Raw genomic sequence first — 17,268 nt, forward strand, 5'->3', positions numbered from 1 at the left:
GGGAACAACATCAATTACCTTGGTCAAAATGTTCTTTTAAATGGCAAAAATTTAATCTGGTCATCAAAGACAAACAAAAGAAGATGCACATGCACAAAAATGGGAAATTGCCAGGGGAGCCTCTTTCAGGAATGACTTTCTAACTGTCTAGGCCAGTGGCTTTCAAATTTGGGTCCTCAGATCTTGTTGGGTTCCCCTGATGATTAACTCTAGCTAGTGCTTTGGGGAGTCAAAGTCCAGCAGCTTCTGGAGACTCAAGTATAGAACTGCTTGCCTAGGGCACTGTAACTGAACCAAGCCCTACCATTTATCTCTGCCCGCTGATGTTTAGACAGTGAAGGACCTATTAACAGAGTTCCCACTGCTGTTGAACAAGGTGCCTGGACAGCTTTACAAAGTGGGAGGGAAATACTGAAAGATTTTGATGGCAGTACATTTAGTTCCACTAATAAAATCTTGATGCTTTATATAAGTGATGGCAGTTAAATAAACATTACAGCAGTGAGTTTGATGAGAAGCAAACAGTGAATTGATTACCTTCCTCTGCAGACCGCTCTCGTATGTTTACACACACATGTCATTTGTGATTGTTTCTTGCTGGTAAACTCTTGAAGTCCATGGTTAAATCAGATTGTCATGGCAGCAGCTCAGTATCCTTGTCATCACACTCCTCTCTGGCTATTGTTTGACATGACTGCAATGATAGTATATTTATTGTTTTAGATTCTGTGAGGCTTGTAAAATAAATCTTCACCACAACTATCAGATGGGCAATTACTCATGGCAGTTTTCTCTCTCTCTCTTTTGTCTTCCCATCCTTTCCTTTCTATTCATGTATGACTTTTTAACCCCAAAATAAGTAGTCCATTAGGCCCATCTCAATGTGTGTGCTGCAGCAGCAACAATATGTGTTCTTTTCCCATCAGAATGTCAACATAATTCAATCTGCCTCACAGATTATGTCTTGAATAGATTGAGTCATAATGGGTTTATATGCACAGTCGTTCAATGGAAATGGAAATTCAGTGTTCCTGGTCTTTGTGTGTGCTATAGATCAGTGGTCTCCAACCTTGGGCCTCCAGATGTTCTTGGACTACCAGAAGCCTTCACCACCACCTCTGCTGTCCAGGATTTCTGGGACTTGAAGTCCAATAACACCTGGAGGCCCAAGGTTGGAGACCACTGCTATAGAGTAAGGACTTCCTGTGATGTGTGCACAGTACTTGGAATCCAACCATGTTCCTAATGCTGCTCTTACCTGTTTTTTTCTCTGCCGTCTCTTGGATGAACAGTACCCCCTAGCTTTTGCTCTCGATTTCAGTAGATGGATGTGCAGGCACCCTGAGCTGTACAGGCTTCAGGCAAACATGAACCTGTCGGAACTGACAATCACATGTGAGCAGATAACTAAGGGAGTACGGGTGTTGGTGAGTGAACTACTTTCAGCATACTTAGTCTTCCGCTATCATCCTGTCTGACGGTTAAGCATCCTGTGACACAGATGTTTTGGACAAGAGCTCAGTTTTTAACTGCATTTATGTAAGAACACTTTTTGTGTTCCTCCCTATCATCTCTTGCAAGTAATTTATAAGCTCCTTCTGATGATGGTGAGGTTAGTGGGATTTTTTTTAAGGCTTCAGTTTCAGACTGCAAGGGTTGGAAACACATGTTTTTCTAAGATTCTGTGATGAGTGTGTGTATACCTTTGCATTTCTCCCCTGTTTGCACCCCTTTCCCATGCCTTAGCATTAGCAGAGATCAGGCAAATAATTTGTACCTGAAGGCATTTGATTAGTTCAAGGGGGTTGGAAAGAAGCCGTTGGTAAGAGCTACTGCTTTTCCTAGTATGTTCTTCCCGAATCAGGAAACTGCTCTAGTAAAATGGAGTGCTGAGTTCCCACAGATTTGTGGCCACAACATTTCTCATGTTTTACTTCTGCTGCAGGTCGTAGATGAACGGTTTTCTCCAGATGTACTTAGCACAGTCAAAGAGATGAGTGTGGCCAATTTCAGGAGGGTTCCCAAGATGTCTGTGTATGGGATGGCCCAGCCCAACTCCAAGGTAAATACACAATACTTTTTAATTTCTGGAAAGATGGGACCAAAGAGCATCAAGATAAACTTGAGATGGGGCTTAAAAATGAGAATAAAAATACTTGACATGTATGGTGACACGTTCTGGTTTCACACATATATGTATTGTGCAAGCTAGCAAAACAAGTAATAAAGATGATAAAATAGACGATTCTTTAATGTAAAAAGCAGACCTTTTTCAATGTTGAAGCATTGCTTTAAAAGCTTTAGAAAAAATGTGATGTGAGTGGGATGATACTATATATTTTTCACCCAATTCTGTGATAGCCACCCTAATGTCTCCACCGTTTTCTGCCAATCCTAGAGACCTTTTCTTACCACCTTCCTGTGTAGTGCAAATTTCATTTTCCTGAACTTAGCTGGAGGCTACCACACATTTTTTTAATTTATTGATTTGAATTTCCTGGAATGGAATGCAGAGAGAGAGAAAAGATGGCAAAACGTACAAACCTTGCAGCAAATCCATGATAGCTAACTTGTATTTTCTTTTCACCCAGCAACCTTGACTGTAATCATTTTGTTTTTGCCATATATTTTCAGGCTATTGGGAGTGTCTTGAACTATCTGACAGATGCAAAGAGGAAGTATTCTCACATCTTGTGGGTTAATCTCCGTGAAGAAGTGGTTCTAGAGGGGAATGAGCAAACGTATACTCTCAGGGAAGTTGGTAACATGGACCAGCAGATAACAATCCCTGCAACATCGCCTGAACAGCTAGAAGTGAGAGCTGAAATACTTCTGTCTCATTCTTTCATACGCCAGAGCCCCAAGTCTGCTAGCCAATTCCAAATATATTTATTAAGAATGTTTTCAGATATTATTCTGGTTGCTGCACCTCAAAAAAGACATAGTGGAACTGGAAAGGGTGCAGAAGAGTGTGACTAAATGATTTCTGGGCTGGGGCACCTCCCTTACGAGGAAAGGCTACAGTGTTTGGGGCTCTTTAGTCTAAAGAAAAGACGCCTGAGGGGGGACATGATTGGGACGTATAAAATTATGCAGGAATGGATAAAGTGGATAGAGGGAAGCTCTTTTCCCCTTCATGCAATACCAGAACCAGGGAACATCCACTCACATTGAGTGTTGGGAGAGTGAGAACAGACAAAAGAAAATATTTATTTACCCCGCATGCTGTTAGTCTGTGGAACTCCTTGCCACAGGATGTGGTGATGGCATCTGGCCTTGATGCCTTTAAAAGGGGATTGGACAGATTCCTGGAGGGAAAGTCCATGACAGGTTACAAGCCATGATAGGGGATGTATAATCTCCAGGCTTAAAAGGAAGGTTCTTCAAAATGCCAGTTGCAGGGGAGTGGTATCAGGAGAAAAGGATTTAGTTGTCTCATGTGGTCCCAGAGGCATCTGGTGGGGCCACTGTGAGATACAAGAAGCTGGACTAGATGGGCCCTTGGCCTGATCCAGCAGGCCTCTTCTTATGTTCTTATATCTGTGGAAAGGTGATGGTAATAAGGTCAACATTATTAGGTACTCATGGGGCAATATGGATTGTAGAGAAGTATAATATACTTGGGGATATACAGAATATACAGCTCCAGGGTACTGTTGATCAAGAATTGTAATGTATTTGTGAGGTGTTTTGGTCTCCAGCCATTTGTGCAGCATCAGACAGGCTGCCTTTATTTTGTTTGTACAGGCATAATATGAAAGCAGCCGACATTGCCACTTCTCAGTTTCTGCTTCTCTGAGAAGAGCACTTGGAAATAAGGCATTAAAATAAATGTGTTACTGACAAATGTGTTACTTTTCTGGTCCCCTATGAGAAGAAAGCCCTCAAATGTTTAATGGTTAGAAATAGCCTTTTTAGAAGTCTCATTAGGTGGACTTTTACTGATTGCAAACAATTGTAGGTCCCTATGTCTGTCATCATTTCCTCCACCAAAAGAAAAGAAATCTAAAATCATTTAAAGCAAGACCTATATTTGTTAGCACAGTGCTAGGCACATAAATGCAGTTTGACTAGCTTCCTAACTGTTAGAGCAGTATGACAATTGAACCAATTGCCCTGAGAAGTGATGAGTACTCCAACACTGGAGGCATTCAAGGGAACCACTAAGCCAGCATCCTTTGATTTGTATTCCTGCATTAAACAACAGGTTGGACTCGATGGCCTTATAGGCCGTTTCCAGCTTCATGATTCTATGACTAAAATGCCAAAATATTTTAATTAGCATACCCAAAAATCTATGTCTCCTTTGTGGGCTTTTTGAACTTAAAGAATGCCAAGAATCAAAGTTTGGGAGCTACTGCTCCATAAAGACTCACTTTGCCCCTTTCAATATATTTTCTACAGCAGGATACTAGCTGTAGTTATATTTCAGAGTAGACTTATCACCAGAAAGGGCTTCAGAGAGATACGACTGGCCTAATCCCAGGTAGCTGCTGGGTATAGTGTCCCTATTTCTGTCCCACCCAAATCAAGTCAACTATGCTGCCCTCTAAATGAAAAGAAGGAAAGAAACCGCTTCAGTTTCCCTTGAGTAAAGTTGGAGGGGAAAAAAATAATGTCCTCAGGGCAAAATGATACCCTAGTTGCCTTTGTACATTTCTGATGATTTTCACAGCTCCTCCTCTAAGGATCTCTGTACCACAGACAGGAAAGTCCCGCCTACTACTCTTTTTCATTTGCAGCTAATTGTGTGAAAGGTCACAAAGAACTGGATTCAGAACTGAGCAATATAGTTGTCTGGATTTGCCAGTTCAGCAGTACAGCATCTGCCATAAGAAAAAGAGCCCTATTTTGCACAAGCAGAGGTTTTGTTATCAGCTGATTACTTCATTTTGTGCTTAATTCAAGCAGGCGAAATTGCAGGGACTCGTGGGTGGGCAGTTTAGCTAGGCCTACGGCAGCAGGTGGTTCTTTCTTGTGTGCAAAGACTGTTAAGATTGGGGCCATACAAATCATCACAGTTTCATCCTGCACAGAGGCTGCAAGGTTGTGGACTGCACCAGAATTAACTACTTAGCTTTCTTTAGAGCAATAGCTCCCGGCCTTGAAATTAGTGATGGCCGTGCACTGTAGCTCTCAGAGCCCCAGAGAAATAATGTTTGTTTGTTTGTTTGTTTGTTTGTTTGTTTGTTTGTTTGTTTGTTTGTTTGTTTGTTTGTTTATTCAATTTTTACCCCGCCCCTCTAGACAACGTTGGTTGTTAACAGTTCTTATGCTCCAATTCCATTTGTACTCTTAGGGTTAGATTATATGTTATAAACCCATTTTGAAAAGCAGTATAAGTATTTTACCCTTTGGGCAGGGGCGTATGAATAAAACCTGCATTTGATTTGTTTTAAATAAACATGTTAATTACACCAGTTTAGAAAATTTAAATGTATTTTAAAATTTACATTTTTCAACAACAAATTATTTTCCCAATTTCTAACATTTGACATCAGCTAATTAATTTTTAAATCCAATATTACAAATTTTGTGGGAGTTTTATATCTCTCATCTTTCCTTAATTTGTTGCTCTTCAGAAATATTGTATTAGTAGCTATGCTTAGGGGGAGGGGAATGAGAGTTGTTGTTGTTGTTGTGACTTATCCCCATTGTGCTAAAGCGCTCTCTGCACAGTTTGCAACACAATTATGCGTTCGACACTTTGCTCCCACAGCATTATGAAATAACACAACTGGTAGGCAATGGGCTGGTCTATCTGCAAGGAAGACAGGAAGCATCCTAATTGAAGGGTCCCCCACCTACCCCATTTATTTTCTATCTCCTTCAGAAATTGGAATCTGTCTTGAAGACTGACTTGCTGAAATCCCAGAAATGGATTGAAGTTTATCTGGAGCAGGAAAAGCAAATGAAGATGTTCAAGACATGCCTGACAATGCAGGAAGTATTTAACCAGCATAAAAGCACCTGCCAGAGACTGGTATACAAACGGATCCCAATTCCAGATTTCTGTGCTCCACAGGAAAAGGTAAGCGTCAGAAAGAGACCCTTTCCCCCCCATCCCCATGTCGCACACATGAAGGAAAGCTGTTTAAAAGGACAGTGTCCTACCCTGAAAGGATAGATGACTGGAAAGCAAAGGGCTAAGCAACCACATTCTCCCGTGATGTATGTTTTCTGCTCAATATTGTGGTCTTTATGTGGACAGCTTTCAGGGGAGGAGGATTTAAAAGAAATAATGTGTAGTTTGGTCTTAAAGAGCAGGACCTAAATCTAATTGTGAGACCACGTTTGTATTACACCCATTTAATCAGTTGCTAAATGGTGAACCAACACTTGCCACTGATTCAATGGGTCCACTCCTGTTGGGACTACCAATTGGTAATCAGGCCCAGGTAATTAAGTAGGCATAGTAGAGGGAGCCATTTCTTTTTTTTCTTTGGCCATTAATTTGGGCTATCCAAGCCATTCTCAACTTGGAGCCTTCCAGAGGTGTTGAGCAACAGCTCTCATCATCCTTGGTCAGGGGTGATGAGGGATGTAGCCCAGCACATCTGAAGATTTGGAAAGGCTGAACACTTTTGTGTTCACACTTTTGTGGCTGATTTGCTTACAAGCACATTGCTACCATCCTTTGGCCTCAGCTAGAGTGGAACATAGGTTTGGTACCATAAGTAACGCGATAAGAGAGATGAGTGCTCTTTTAGTATTTTTAACATAACTCAAGTTTAACTAATGTTTGGTTTTGTGTGATACAACATGAGCTGCCAATGCTAGGGATATCTTGCATTGATAATGGCGTCCTTAGCTGCAGGAAAATGCAAAATCACTTTCAGGCATAGATTTATTCATTTTTAAAATCTTGTTTAGCACACTGAGACCTGTAGATAGTATTAATTTCTGTTTAGCAACATCCTCACAATTATGAAGGACCAGGAGCTTTAAATTTAAAACAAAAAGAAACCTGTAGACAACAGAATTATCACCTACTGGTAATGGTGGTGTTGGCCCCTCTCCTCAATGCTGTCACAGCTGAGACAAATTGTTAGAAGGCAAATCAATAAATCAGTGTTTGTGTGTGTGAGGGGGGGAGGGAGAGATTATGCATGTATGTTTTTTAAAGGTGAAACGTGGACTTATATGCACAGGCTAGTTCATTTCTTGACTTATTAAACTGAGATATTATAATTTGAGTCACTCCTATGTTTACACAGCCATAGTGCGTGCTCTTCTGACCTCTGTGGTATTGATTGATTGATTGATTGATTGATTGTATTTATATCCAGCCTATCTGGTCAAACGACCACTCTAGGCGGCTACTAACATAAATAACCATATATAAACTATAACAAAGTTTAAACATCAATAAAGAAGTTAATCAAGATAAAGAAGGGGAAAAAGAAAACATAAAAAAGGAAAAAGGGTACCAAAGTAAAACATATTCTATGGATTCTTTCTTTCATTTACTAATTTGTATACTGCTTACTACTCTAAGCTGTTTACTCAAAACATCAGTAACACAAATATAATAACCAAATAAACCTCAAGTAAGTACAGACTATGAGAACACCTGTAAAAATAACTTACAGGATGATGCCTTTAAAAGCTTCATGGAACAATAGAGTCTTAAGCATCCTTTTAAAGGACAGGAGGGAGGAGGCTTGACAAACCTCCATGGGGAGCCTGTTCCATAAAGTGTGAATCACAGCTGAGAAGGCATAACTCTTGGTGACTACCTTCTGAGCCTCTCTTGGTGTGGCAACCCAGAGAAGCAAGGCCTATGAAGAGCATGCGCTGATGTTCTGAGGGAGAGACTCTCTGACAGATACGGATGCTCCAAACCATTATGGGCTTTGTATACTAGTTCTAGCACCTTTGGTATGGAAGACAACCACACCTTCCAGGTCAAGTATGTCTGTCTTGACATGGAAGGTGGGGGTCTTCTTGGAAAGTTATTCTGTAGAGTGCACATGGAGCCCATGGTTTCTGTCTACTCAGGAAAGACGAACCTGCCCAGTGTTTTTTTTTTGTCTTCCGTCTGTAGGACTTTGACCAGTTGCTGGAAGCGATGAAGGCTGCTCTGGCTGAGGACTCCCAGACAGCCTTTGTCTTCAATTGTCACAGTGGAAGAGGAAGAACCACAACAGCCATGGTTATTGCTGTCCTCATCCTTTGGCATTTCAGAGTATGTATGAATTTGGAGAGCAGGCTCCTGCTCTCCAAAGGGCCTGGAACTACCTGATATTCTAAGCAAAATTTTTAGTGGATTGTCCAAAGATTGTATCTGTCGATCTTATAAGCCCATTATCTGGGGCACAATATGAAGGTTTTAATACTTTGTAACTTGTACACTTTAGTGAGACAATTCCAGGTCACAAAAGGTAGCTCCCCATTAGTCCTAGTATTAAATAATAGTGCTCATACACTATTACTACTGATAGAGAATTTGTTGGGCCAGGTCTCATTGTGAAGTTGTCTCCAGTTCTATAGGAGTGGCTTCCAAAGGTAACGTTAACTGATGGGGCACACTTGCAGATAATGCAAGAAATTCTCTGGGATTAGGACAGTCACATTTGCATTGTTTTCTGTTGACTACATGACGTACAAATCACTGCAAATTATCCTGAAGTTATTCCCTCTAATCTGTCATTTTTTTTGCCTCCATCATTGGGGCTTTCACTTTTTTTGCAGTGCTTGCATTCACCCCGGCTCAGACAGTGTGATCTCTTGTGCAGAAGCATGTACTATAGTTTGTAACCATTTTATTTCAAGCCGTCCTACACGGCTACAGCAGTGAGGTAGGGCAGTAAGTCCCTTCAGATGGGAAACTGGCTGCCATTTGAATCATCATCTCCTCAAACCTTGTTTTCCTGTTCCATTCTTTTTCTTTTCCTTTTTTCAAAGGCTTGGTGCCATTGTGCTAGGGCACCTAGGAGACTAAAGGGGAAAAAAACAGCAGAGTCAGCAGAGACTGAGGAGGAAGTTGGCAGCCAGTGTTTGGTTTACAGCCTGCTAATATAGATCTCGTGTAGCCCTGTCTCCTGCAAATCTGTGTGGCCACAGCAGAGCTACACTAACAAGCTTCAGACAAGGTTGATTATCAATTTCCTCCCCCCCATCTCTCTGCTGACTCCTCTGTGGTTGACTTCCCTGGCATGACTTCACAGTAGATGCATTTGCATTTTTCCATTGTGTACTTGCACACTGAGGCTCCTGTCCGTAGCATCTGGAAGGACACCAGACTGGGAGAGGCTGAAGTACATTGTCAAAAGAAGGGTCGGGACAAATACATGAAGCTTATAATTAATGTAAATTTGCAGTGTGTCTTATATGGCACATAACTAGCACTATGAATGGGTGTATATTGGATTACATAAATTTTATGGAAGTGTTTAAAGCATATTCCTTTTATAGCTTAAAAATCAACCATAAGACTCCTATTGGTTGGTTGGTTTTTTTTTTTTTGCAGGGAATCCCTGAGATAGTTGAGGATGAGATTGTGAGTGTGCCTGATGCCAAGTACACCAAAGGAGAGTTCGAGGTGAGTATCTCAAACATTCTGCCATTTGGGTCATGTTTTCTAAAATGACTCTTAAGGCACACACTACCTCAGTGGAGCTCATTTTAAATCTTGTTCGCCTGGCGTAAGACATCCCTCCTGCCCAACTTCTGGCAAGGTGTAGATCTGTGTAAAGCATAAAGTGCTTTTAAAATTAAATAGCTATTGAATGTTACTATCCCTCACTCTGCTGCCATCGCTACAGTCACAGAGTTTCCCATATTCCAAGTGAGGCTGAGTACTGAGAGCAGCGAGTGTCTGCTCCTACAGTCCCTTGGCGGAAGAGGAAAGGGAGAACATGACACAAACTGTCTAATGAAATCATGGGACCAAATTGGTACAGATGTCAGTAAAGGACTGTGACTTATAGCTGCAAGGCTCTCCTTTCCCTTGCATTTCAAGTTATCAGAGGGGTGCAGCTGAACTCTGAGAGGTTAGAGCAAAGTATGGATGCATGAGCTCCAATGTATATATTTTTTGGAATTTTTGCTGTTGCGTTTTGTCAGGAGGGTCAGGCACCTTGCAGACACTTATTTCCAACTCACATTTCCCTCTGTGTTTCTACAAAGTAAGCAGAGAAATGTAATGCAAAAAGAATTTTTTGGAGGCAAATTGCTTCCCCTGGTATTCCTCAGAAGCAGTTTTCTGCTCAGGACCCACCAATTTGGTTGGATCTCTTTATCCACCTACTCCCCACCACCACCCCACCTGTTTTGGGTCAAATGTTGTTAAGTGGGTAAGTTTTATGTTAAGATTTATGTTTTTTACCTGCCAGGTGGTGATGAAGATGGTCCAGATATTGCCAGAGGGACACCGCATGAAGAAGGAGGTGGACATGGCACTGGACACCGTGAGTGAGACAATGACACCCATGCATTATCACCTGAGGGAAATCATCATATGTACCTACAGACAGGTAAGGCTGATGCCAACTGTTGGGTGTGTTTCTGAGTTATCTGTATGCCTCTGGGTATCCCTCTCTTCTCTGTAAACAGTTGTTTTGCGTTCCTGTTAAGATAGACAATCAGATTTGTTTTGGTCATATTTAGCAATTAGCAGAATCAGACATACCGAAACCTTATGTGAGGGAATGCTATAGAACAGTGGTTCTTAACCTTTTTGAAAGAAACGCCCCCTTGAGCCATTGAAGAAGTTATCATCGCCCCCCCTCCCAGCGGTGATGATATCTTTTATTTATTTATTTATTTATTTATTTATTTATTTATTTATTTATTTATTTATTTATTTATTTATTTATTTATTTATTTATTTAAGACACTTAAATCCAATGACCCCTGAAAACAAAATTAAATTCCAAGAAAATGAAACGCCCCCCAAAAAGTAACATTTAATGATTTAGTTGCAAGTGAATTTTAAGACGCAAGATGAAATATAAAAAGGGCATAAAAACAAATGCAAGAACTAAAAATTTCAAGACAAAAAGTCTGAAACTAAATGAAAATTGTAGGAAAATATATATTCATGCACACTGTAAAAAGGTTGCAGCCATCTTCACAGGTTTGGCTTGCTCCAGCGCCCCCCTACCGCCCCCCTTCTGCTCCAGTGCCCCTTTTCGTTCTACCGCCCCCCTGAAAAATGAAATCGCCCCCTGGGGGGCATTATCGCCCAGGTTAAGAACCACTGCTATAGAAGAAGGGTGGCATAGGAAGAATAAGAGGATGGCTGCTGTCTGCCTTCTTAGATTAAAGATCACTTGTTGACCTCAGAAACTACTTGGGGGTTGGGAGACCTATAGCTTCAGGGCCACATGCAGATCATAACCTGGCTTCATATTCTGGTTGCCCTTCCTGTTCTGGTTGCCGTGCTGTCTGCTGTTGGAAGGTGGATGTCCAATAGGCTTCAGCTGAGATAATGCAGAACTCAGCAGGAAAAGGACTGCTCACCCATGGGCCAAATAAATAAGTGTATTTGGGGGCAGAGGGAGGTTGTCTTAAACTTCAGTTATCAGTATGTAGTCTTTGGTCTCTATTTTGTTATGGCCGGGAGGTTTGGCTCCCTGCCCTCACACCTTACAAACCATGCATGGCTCACCTTAATATGCAGGGCTGTGCATAGTCTGGGTTTGAATAACATCTAAATCCTATGCCTAGACAGTAGAAATCTTGTGAACTTTATAAATTACGATCTCTTGCATTCTGCTTAGTTCTGTAAACACAGCTGTGCATAATTTCTTTTGGTTTTCTTAGTCATAGTGAAAGATAAGGAATTATCCATGCCTCTTTTGCTTGCGTCTTCCAGGGGCTGCCTGCAAATGCCTGGGTCTAGCATTCCATCCGTCCTTTGTTGCAGTCATTCGTAACAAACACTAATAGCCAGGTTCAGCAGAAGTGGAACTCATTGTTTGCACATGCTTTTTGTTTCCTCCATTATTTTGGTTGGTTTTTGTTTCTTCATAAGAGGTATACCTCAACCTGGATTGTAATACGATTGGCACTCCCTTTAAGAGAGTGTGGATTGACACTTACCTATGTGAAGAATAAACATTGTCAATGAGATGAGAGACAGTCATTAGAATGTACATAAATTCATATATATTGTATTGTATTGTCTGATACAGATACCACAGTTGCACATTGCTCTGTTACTTTGTTTTGCTTTGTTTTTACTTGTGTAACAATTTTAAGAAAAATGTGTATTTTTTTCTTTTAAAAAAGAGGTGTGTGGATTTGCACCAAAACTAGGATGAGCATACGCATCTATCCTTTTAAAAAAAAGGGAGTAGGGAAAATTTTGGACTTGAATTCTCATCAGTCTTGGCTAACATAGCCACACTCAGCAAAGGCCAATGCTGGGGAATTCCTGGATATTAATATTATTAGTTTTTATTTCAATAGTACTACAAGCCCTACTTTAAACATATCGATGACTAGAGCTGCAATATTAAATTGACACTTTGGAATGATTTGCATACAGTTGCATACTGTTACAGGGGAACAGCCTGAAATCCACTGGGACTTTTGCGTAGCTTTAGTTTAATTTCTTGTCTTTGTAGGCAGGGTGGATTGGGGTAAATATCAGGGATTATATACCGCCCCATAGTGCTTAAAGCACTCACTGAATGGTTTACAATTTAATTATGCAGGCTACCCATTGCCCTCCCCTCCAACTAGTTGGATACTCAATTTACCAATCTACTCACTTTTGCTGTGAAGTTGCACCAAGGAACTACAGTTTAAGTAGCCAGACAGAAAACAGGAGAAAGCCCCACCTTCTCTCTTTCCCCCCTGTTTGCTTACAGTTCTGTTATAGCTATGCAGGTGGTGTGATTACAAAGAACTGCTTTACAAACGGTAAAAAAGCTTATACTTCAATTTGATTGCTAAACTAGGAAAATCCGTTCACTTAAAATGTGGTTTGCTGACCAAGAGAGCCAATAGCCTTTTACATTTATTCTGCTGCTTTACCAAAAGTAGTTGTTTGTCCCAGAGTAACCTCTAAGAGGCACTGCATTGCTGTTGCAACTTCCATTTGAGCATCACATCTCACATTTCTAGGGTTACAACTGTTATGCCCTATCAGTCATTTAATACTTTGTTTATAAAGATTTCAAACTTTGACCAGTTTCTTCATAATGTTATTTTGTTATCTTTTTTTAAAAAAGCCTCTCACCCACAGAGACAAGCTCCTGTAAAACAAAAACAAATCTCAGAAGCTTTGACCACGGAGGAGAGCTGTAAAAAAAACAGTAGTGTCTCTGGGGAAAAAGACTTTGCTCCCTGTGAGTGGGTCCTGGTGCTTCTTGTGTGTGTAGCCTGTGAGGCAAGAGGAAAAGGAGAAAGTGCATTGGCAAGTGCTGCAGTGTGTGTCTGTCTGTGTGCTCAGCTCATCCTCCTTTTCTGCATTGGTTCAAGCTATCACACACCTGAAGTATTCCAAAAGGATTCATGTTTTTAAAAGGCAGAAGGCTCTCTGAGGGAAGGGAAAAACTATGGATAGGAAACGGGGTTCCACACTTATTCACATTTCTTGTTCCATCATGTGATCAGTGGGGGGAAATGCAAATCAGCCCACCCCAAACCTACAGTATTTGTTCCATTTCTTGCTGATTTAATTTTTCCCTTATTGGCTTTGTTTGTTGTCCTTCTCCACACTTCGCATTCCACCATTATAGCTTTCACGCTCCTGGCCAGTACTTGTTCTGTGTGGCTCCTGCAGCTGCATGGAAAGAATGCCAGTGGGCTTGGTAGCACTCTCTCAAGAGTGCCAGCCATGATAAGGAACCTCTTTTGCATTCCCTGCAAGACAGGTGGAAAGCTCAACAGGTGCAGTGCTTTTCTTTGTACCTTTCAGCTCTAGATATATAAGTGGGTGACTGGTATAGTGTTGATTTTCTCAGGTTGGAAGAGTCGCTTTTCTGGATGACAGATCTTGGAATCTCCCAGCCAGCAAGAAATGCTGGGTGTTATAATAATTAGAAGAATCTAATTATAAAAGAATCACTTTTATATATATAAAAGTGATTCTTCTGTGCTCTGGACTTTTCTGACTTCTCATCTGTTTTTCTCAGATCAGAGAACAGACCGTATAATGCCTTGTGGACATTTTAAAATGTAATTTCCTTTTAGGAGAAAGCAGTGATGCCTCAGGCAAAAAGCACTTGCTAGACTGGATGAGGAAGGAATCTGCAACAAGTCTGAAGTAAACATGGAGGAAGAAAAATATGTAACAGTGCCCTGAGGAGGAAGAGGAAAAATAATAGTACTAATAATAAGCAGAAGTGGGGTTTGTGTCCTGTAATTAAAAGCAGCAGTTAACTCAGCAAAGGGTTAAAACTCCTCGTCTCATCTGACAGCCAGTATCCCCTTGAGACCCTGGTACAGATCTGTTGCAGTAGAAATCTGACCCAAGATGGTATGCCTGTAAAAAAAAATCTGCTCCAACATTTAAGCCGTGAACACCACCTACCTTTCAGTAAAAGCTGGAGTGGAAGCTGGCAGTGCTGATAAAACTCAGTAGCCCACTATTTACAAACTTGATAATAAACCTACGGCAGCTTAGCTAGTGTAGAAGCAAACCAGTAGTGACAGATTTTGGCTAAAGAGAGTCTTCAGAATGATGCACTATGCACCTGAAGTCAACAGATGGCAGGCAAGTGCCTATTGAATTTCTGGTAAGATGTTGTTCTTAGGCATATAGGCTTAAGAAAAGGAGAAGCGCACATACCGCATTTAAAAAACTGAATACAGTACTTTTTTCTATTCCACTGCTAGAGTCATGGTAGCCGTTTTCATTCTTTCAGCTAAGGGTTGGCCCATATATTCCTGTTCATTTGCTGATTACTTGCACATGTGAATATTGTGTATTCACATGTGTACATTCTAAAGATAATGGCACGCACACACACACACACACACACACACAGAGAGAGAGAGAGAGAGAGATTTTCTTATTGATCAGTATTAAGAATATTAAATGTATGTAGTGGCCAGAGTATGCCACAAATTGGCAATTTGCAACAGTCAAGTTCCCATAATGGTATGAGCCAATGTTGGAAGTAAATAATTATATATAACTAGTTATATGTAATTAATTTCTTTTTTCAATAATTAAATTATAGTGAAGTTCAATAGTGATAGTAACTTGAAGGGCAGTGTCACCATTTAAATTAAAGTTTTTAATTTACTTTTTTAATTTTGATATAACAAAAGTTTGCTCCTGTATTACAATCAAGTTTAATCCGTAACAGATCAGAAAAGTGGAAAGTTTTGTGGCTTTATCCAGAGTTCTACTTCAACTGGAAATGTTCAGAGTGAGCAAGTTAACCTTGATACAGTTGACCTGGGAAGATTTAGTATCTTCAAAGGGGAAGTTTTAAAACCTAGCTGTTTGAACTTATTCTTTTGGACTTTTTTTTTACAAAGCTTTGAGACACCGAAACTCTGGATCACGCAGTCACAATAATATCCATAGTATGTTCAGAGCAGATGAAAAAAGTAAGTACATGTGTAATTATCTTATAAAATCAAGTAAATGTTACAGTGACAGCCACTAGATGACCTATAATAATGATAATATAATTCACTATAATGAGAATAAGGACAACAATGGTGATATATCATCATCAAATACATGTATGCCAGCCGTTACTGGCAATAAATGTAATGGCTCTCTCTCTCTCTCTCTCTGTAACACGTTGAATATGCCATGAAAAATTAAATTACAGATTGGTAGATAAATCAGTCATAGTAACTAGAGGGAACTACCCTGTTAAAAGACATACCTGCCCAGAGACCTCTGGGTAGAGTGGGCGGCATATAAATTAAATAAATAAATAAATAAAATAAATAAATAAATACCCCTGCACATCAGGTGTGTAGGAGGGCTGGCAGGAAATCAGTAGCTTTTTGTGAGCCACTAAAATTATGTGACTTGACAGCTGATGAAAGAAGTGATGGACTAGATTGGCTAATTGTCTAGCTAGGCAATTAACTCCTCAAGACTGAACTGTGTGCCGCATCTGGAGGACAAGGTCTCTATACATAGGAAAGGAAAAGTCTGGTAGAGTTAATACACAGTTAATTCTTTAAAAGCTTTTCAAGCAGCCTCCCTCTTCTTATTGATTTACAGTTTTCATAGCAATATACCTTTCAAAACATACATTTGTAAACTCTGGCTTATTTCTTTTGCTTCAGCATGGGTGCTTGGGGCTTATGTGCCTCTTGGGCCTTTCAGCTTTTCTAGGTGGGTGTAAAATGTAAATACAGAGCGATAGGACATAAGCCCTGTGTTCTTGCAAGGAGTCTTCTCTCATGCCTAGTGAAAAGAGTTCTCTTTCTAGTGACCTTGAATCAACCCTGCTCCACGTGGTGTTTTTGGAAAAAGAAAGCCGAAACCTTCCAAAATAACAAGTGTGCACCTCCTGGGCCTTCACAGGAAACTGCCAGCTGGCCTGGGCTCAGTCTATATGATTTGTGTCTATAAATTAAAAATAAATAAATAAAGTTAGGAGTGTTATGAATGGAAACTTCATGTCAGGGGGGTGTTTAAGTAAATCATTGGTACAGTCACATAGGATCCCTACCGCTGAAGGTTTCGGTCTTGTTGGCAGGCTGTCCCCTTTCCTGCTTTTACAAAACTATTTAGCTGCATACAACAAAATTAGAAGCACATACCTCCTGGAGTCCCCAATAATTATGAGCAAGACTTTCTTGTTCTGTTGAGAGATGGAGGAGTTAACAAGTATGAGTTACCTTTCTTGAGTGTGAGGGTGCAATGAAAATTCCTTTCAGAAGTAACGCAGCAAAAGAAAAGGATGATATTTTGCAAGTAGGGAATGAGTAAAATATTCTAGTTATTCTCCCCCACCCCACCCTGATTACCTTCTAACAGCATTTGACACATTTCAAGGTATTGTAAGTTGAATTTGCGAAGTTTTTATATCATTTTCTTCATAATCCTAATAACAAACAAATAATAACAAACAAATAAGAAGCTAGTATTTGGAGGCGGGTGTAATATGATAAATAACCCAGAGTAAAGATGTTGGGTTTGCAATGTGTAACACAATGTACTACTTCTCAACATGTAACATTCTGATTCTGCAACTTGTTCTGTTGGTAGAGGTGGTATCAGGGTACGTACTGGTGATGGCAGGGTACACACTTGGTACGTGGGTGGTCACATTTCCTGTTTGTGTGTGTTGAGGGTTATTGTAGAATTCTAAGGTGAAGTGGTGTATTTCTTTT

At 40.4% G+C, this 17,268-nt stretch overlaps 1 protein-coding gene across 11 annotated transcripts in view; it reads left to right on the plus strand.

Annotated features, from left to right (window-relative positions):
* PALD1 (phosphatase domain containing paladin 1) overlaps positions 1-17,268 on the plus strand; it is a 138,369-nt gene that overhangs the window by 76,429 nt on the left and 44,672 nt on the right. For 9 of the 11 annotated variants that reach the window (XM_020783123.3, XM_072995239.2, XM_020783119.3 and 6 more), the window contains exons 12-18: positions 1,293-1,427; positions 1,946-2,062; positions 2,635-2,814; positions 5,834-6,031; positions 8,048-8,188; positions 9,473-9,544; positions 10,338-10,478. In XM_020783123.3, the coding sequence (XP_020638782.3) occupies positions 1,293-1,427; positions 1,946-2,062; positions 2,635-2,814; positions 5,834-6,031; positions 8,048-8,188; positions 9,473-9,544; positions 10,338-10,478 (984 nt within the window). Of the gene's footprint in view, positions 1-1,292; positions 1,428-1,945; positions 2,063-2,634; positions 2,815-5,833; positions 6,032-8,047; positions 8,189-9,472; positions 9,545-10,337; positions 10,479-11,821; positions 12,055-17,268 lie in introns of those variants that run through there. The other 2 variants (XM_078391372.1, XM_078391371.1) reach the window with 2 other exon arrangements.

Source organism: Pogona vitticeps, chromosome 3 (genome assembly GCF_051106095.1).
Source record: "Pogona vitticeps strain Pit_001003342236 chromosome 3, PviZW2.1, whole genome shotgun sequence".
In the NCBI taxonomy this organism is placed as follows: Eukaryota; Metazoa; Chordata; class Lepidosauria; order Squamata; family Agamidae; genus Pogona; species Pogona vitticeps.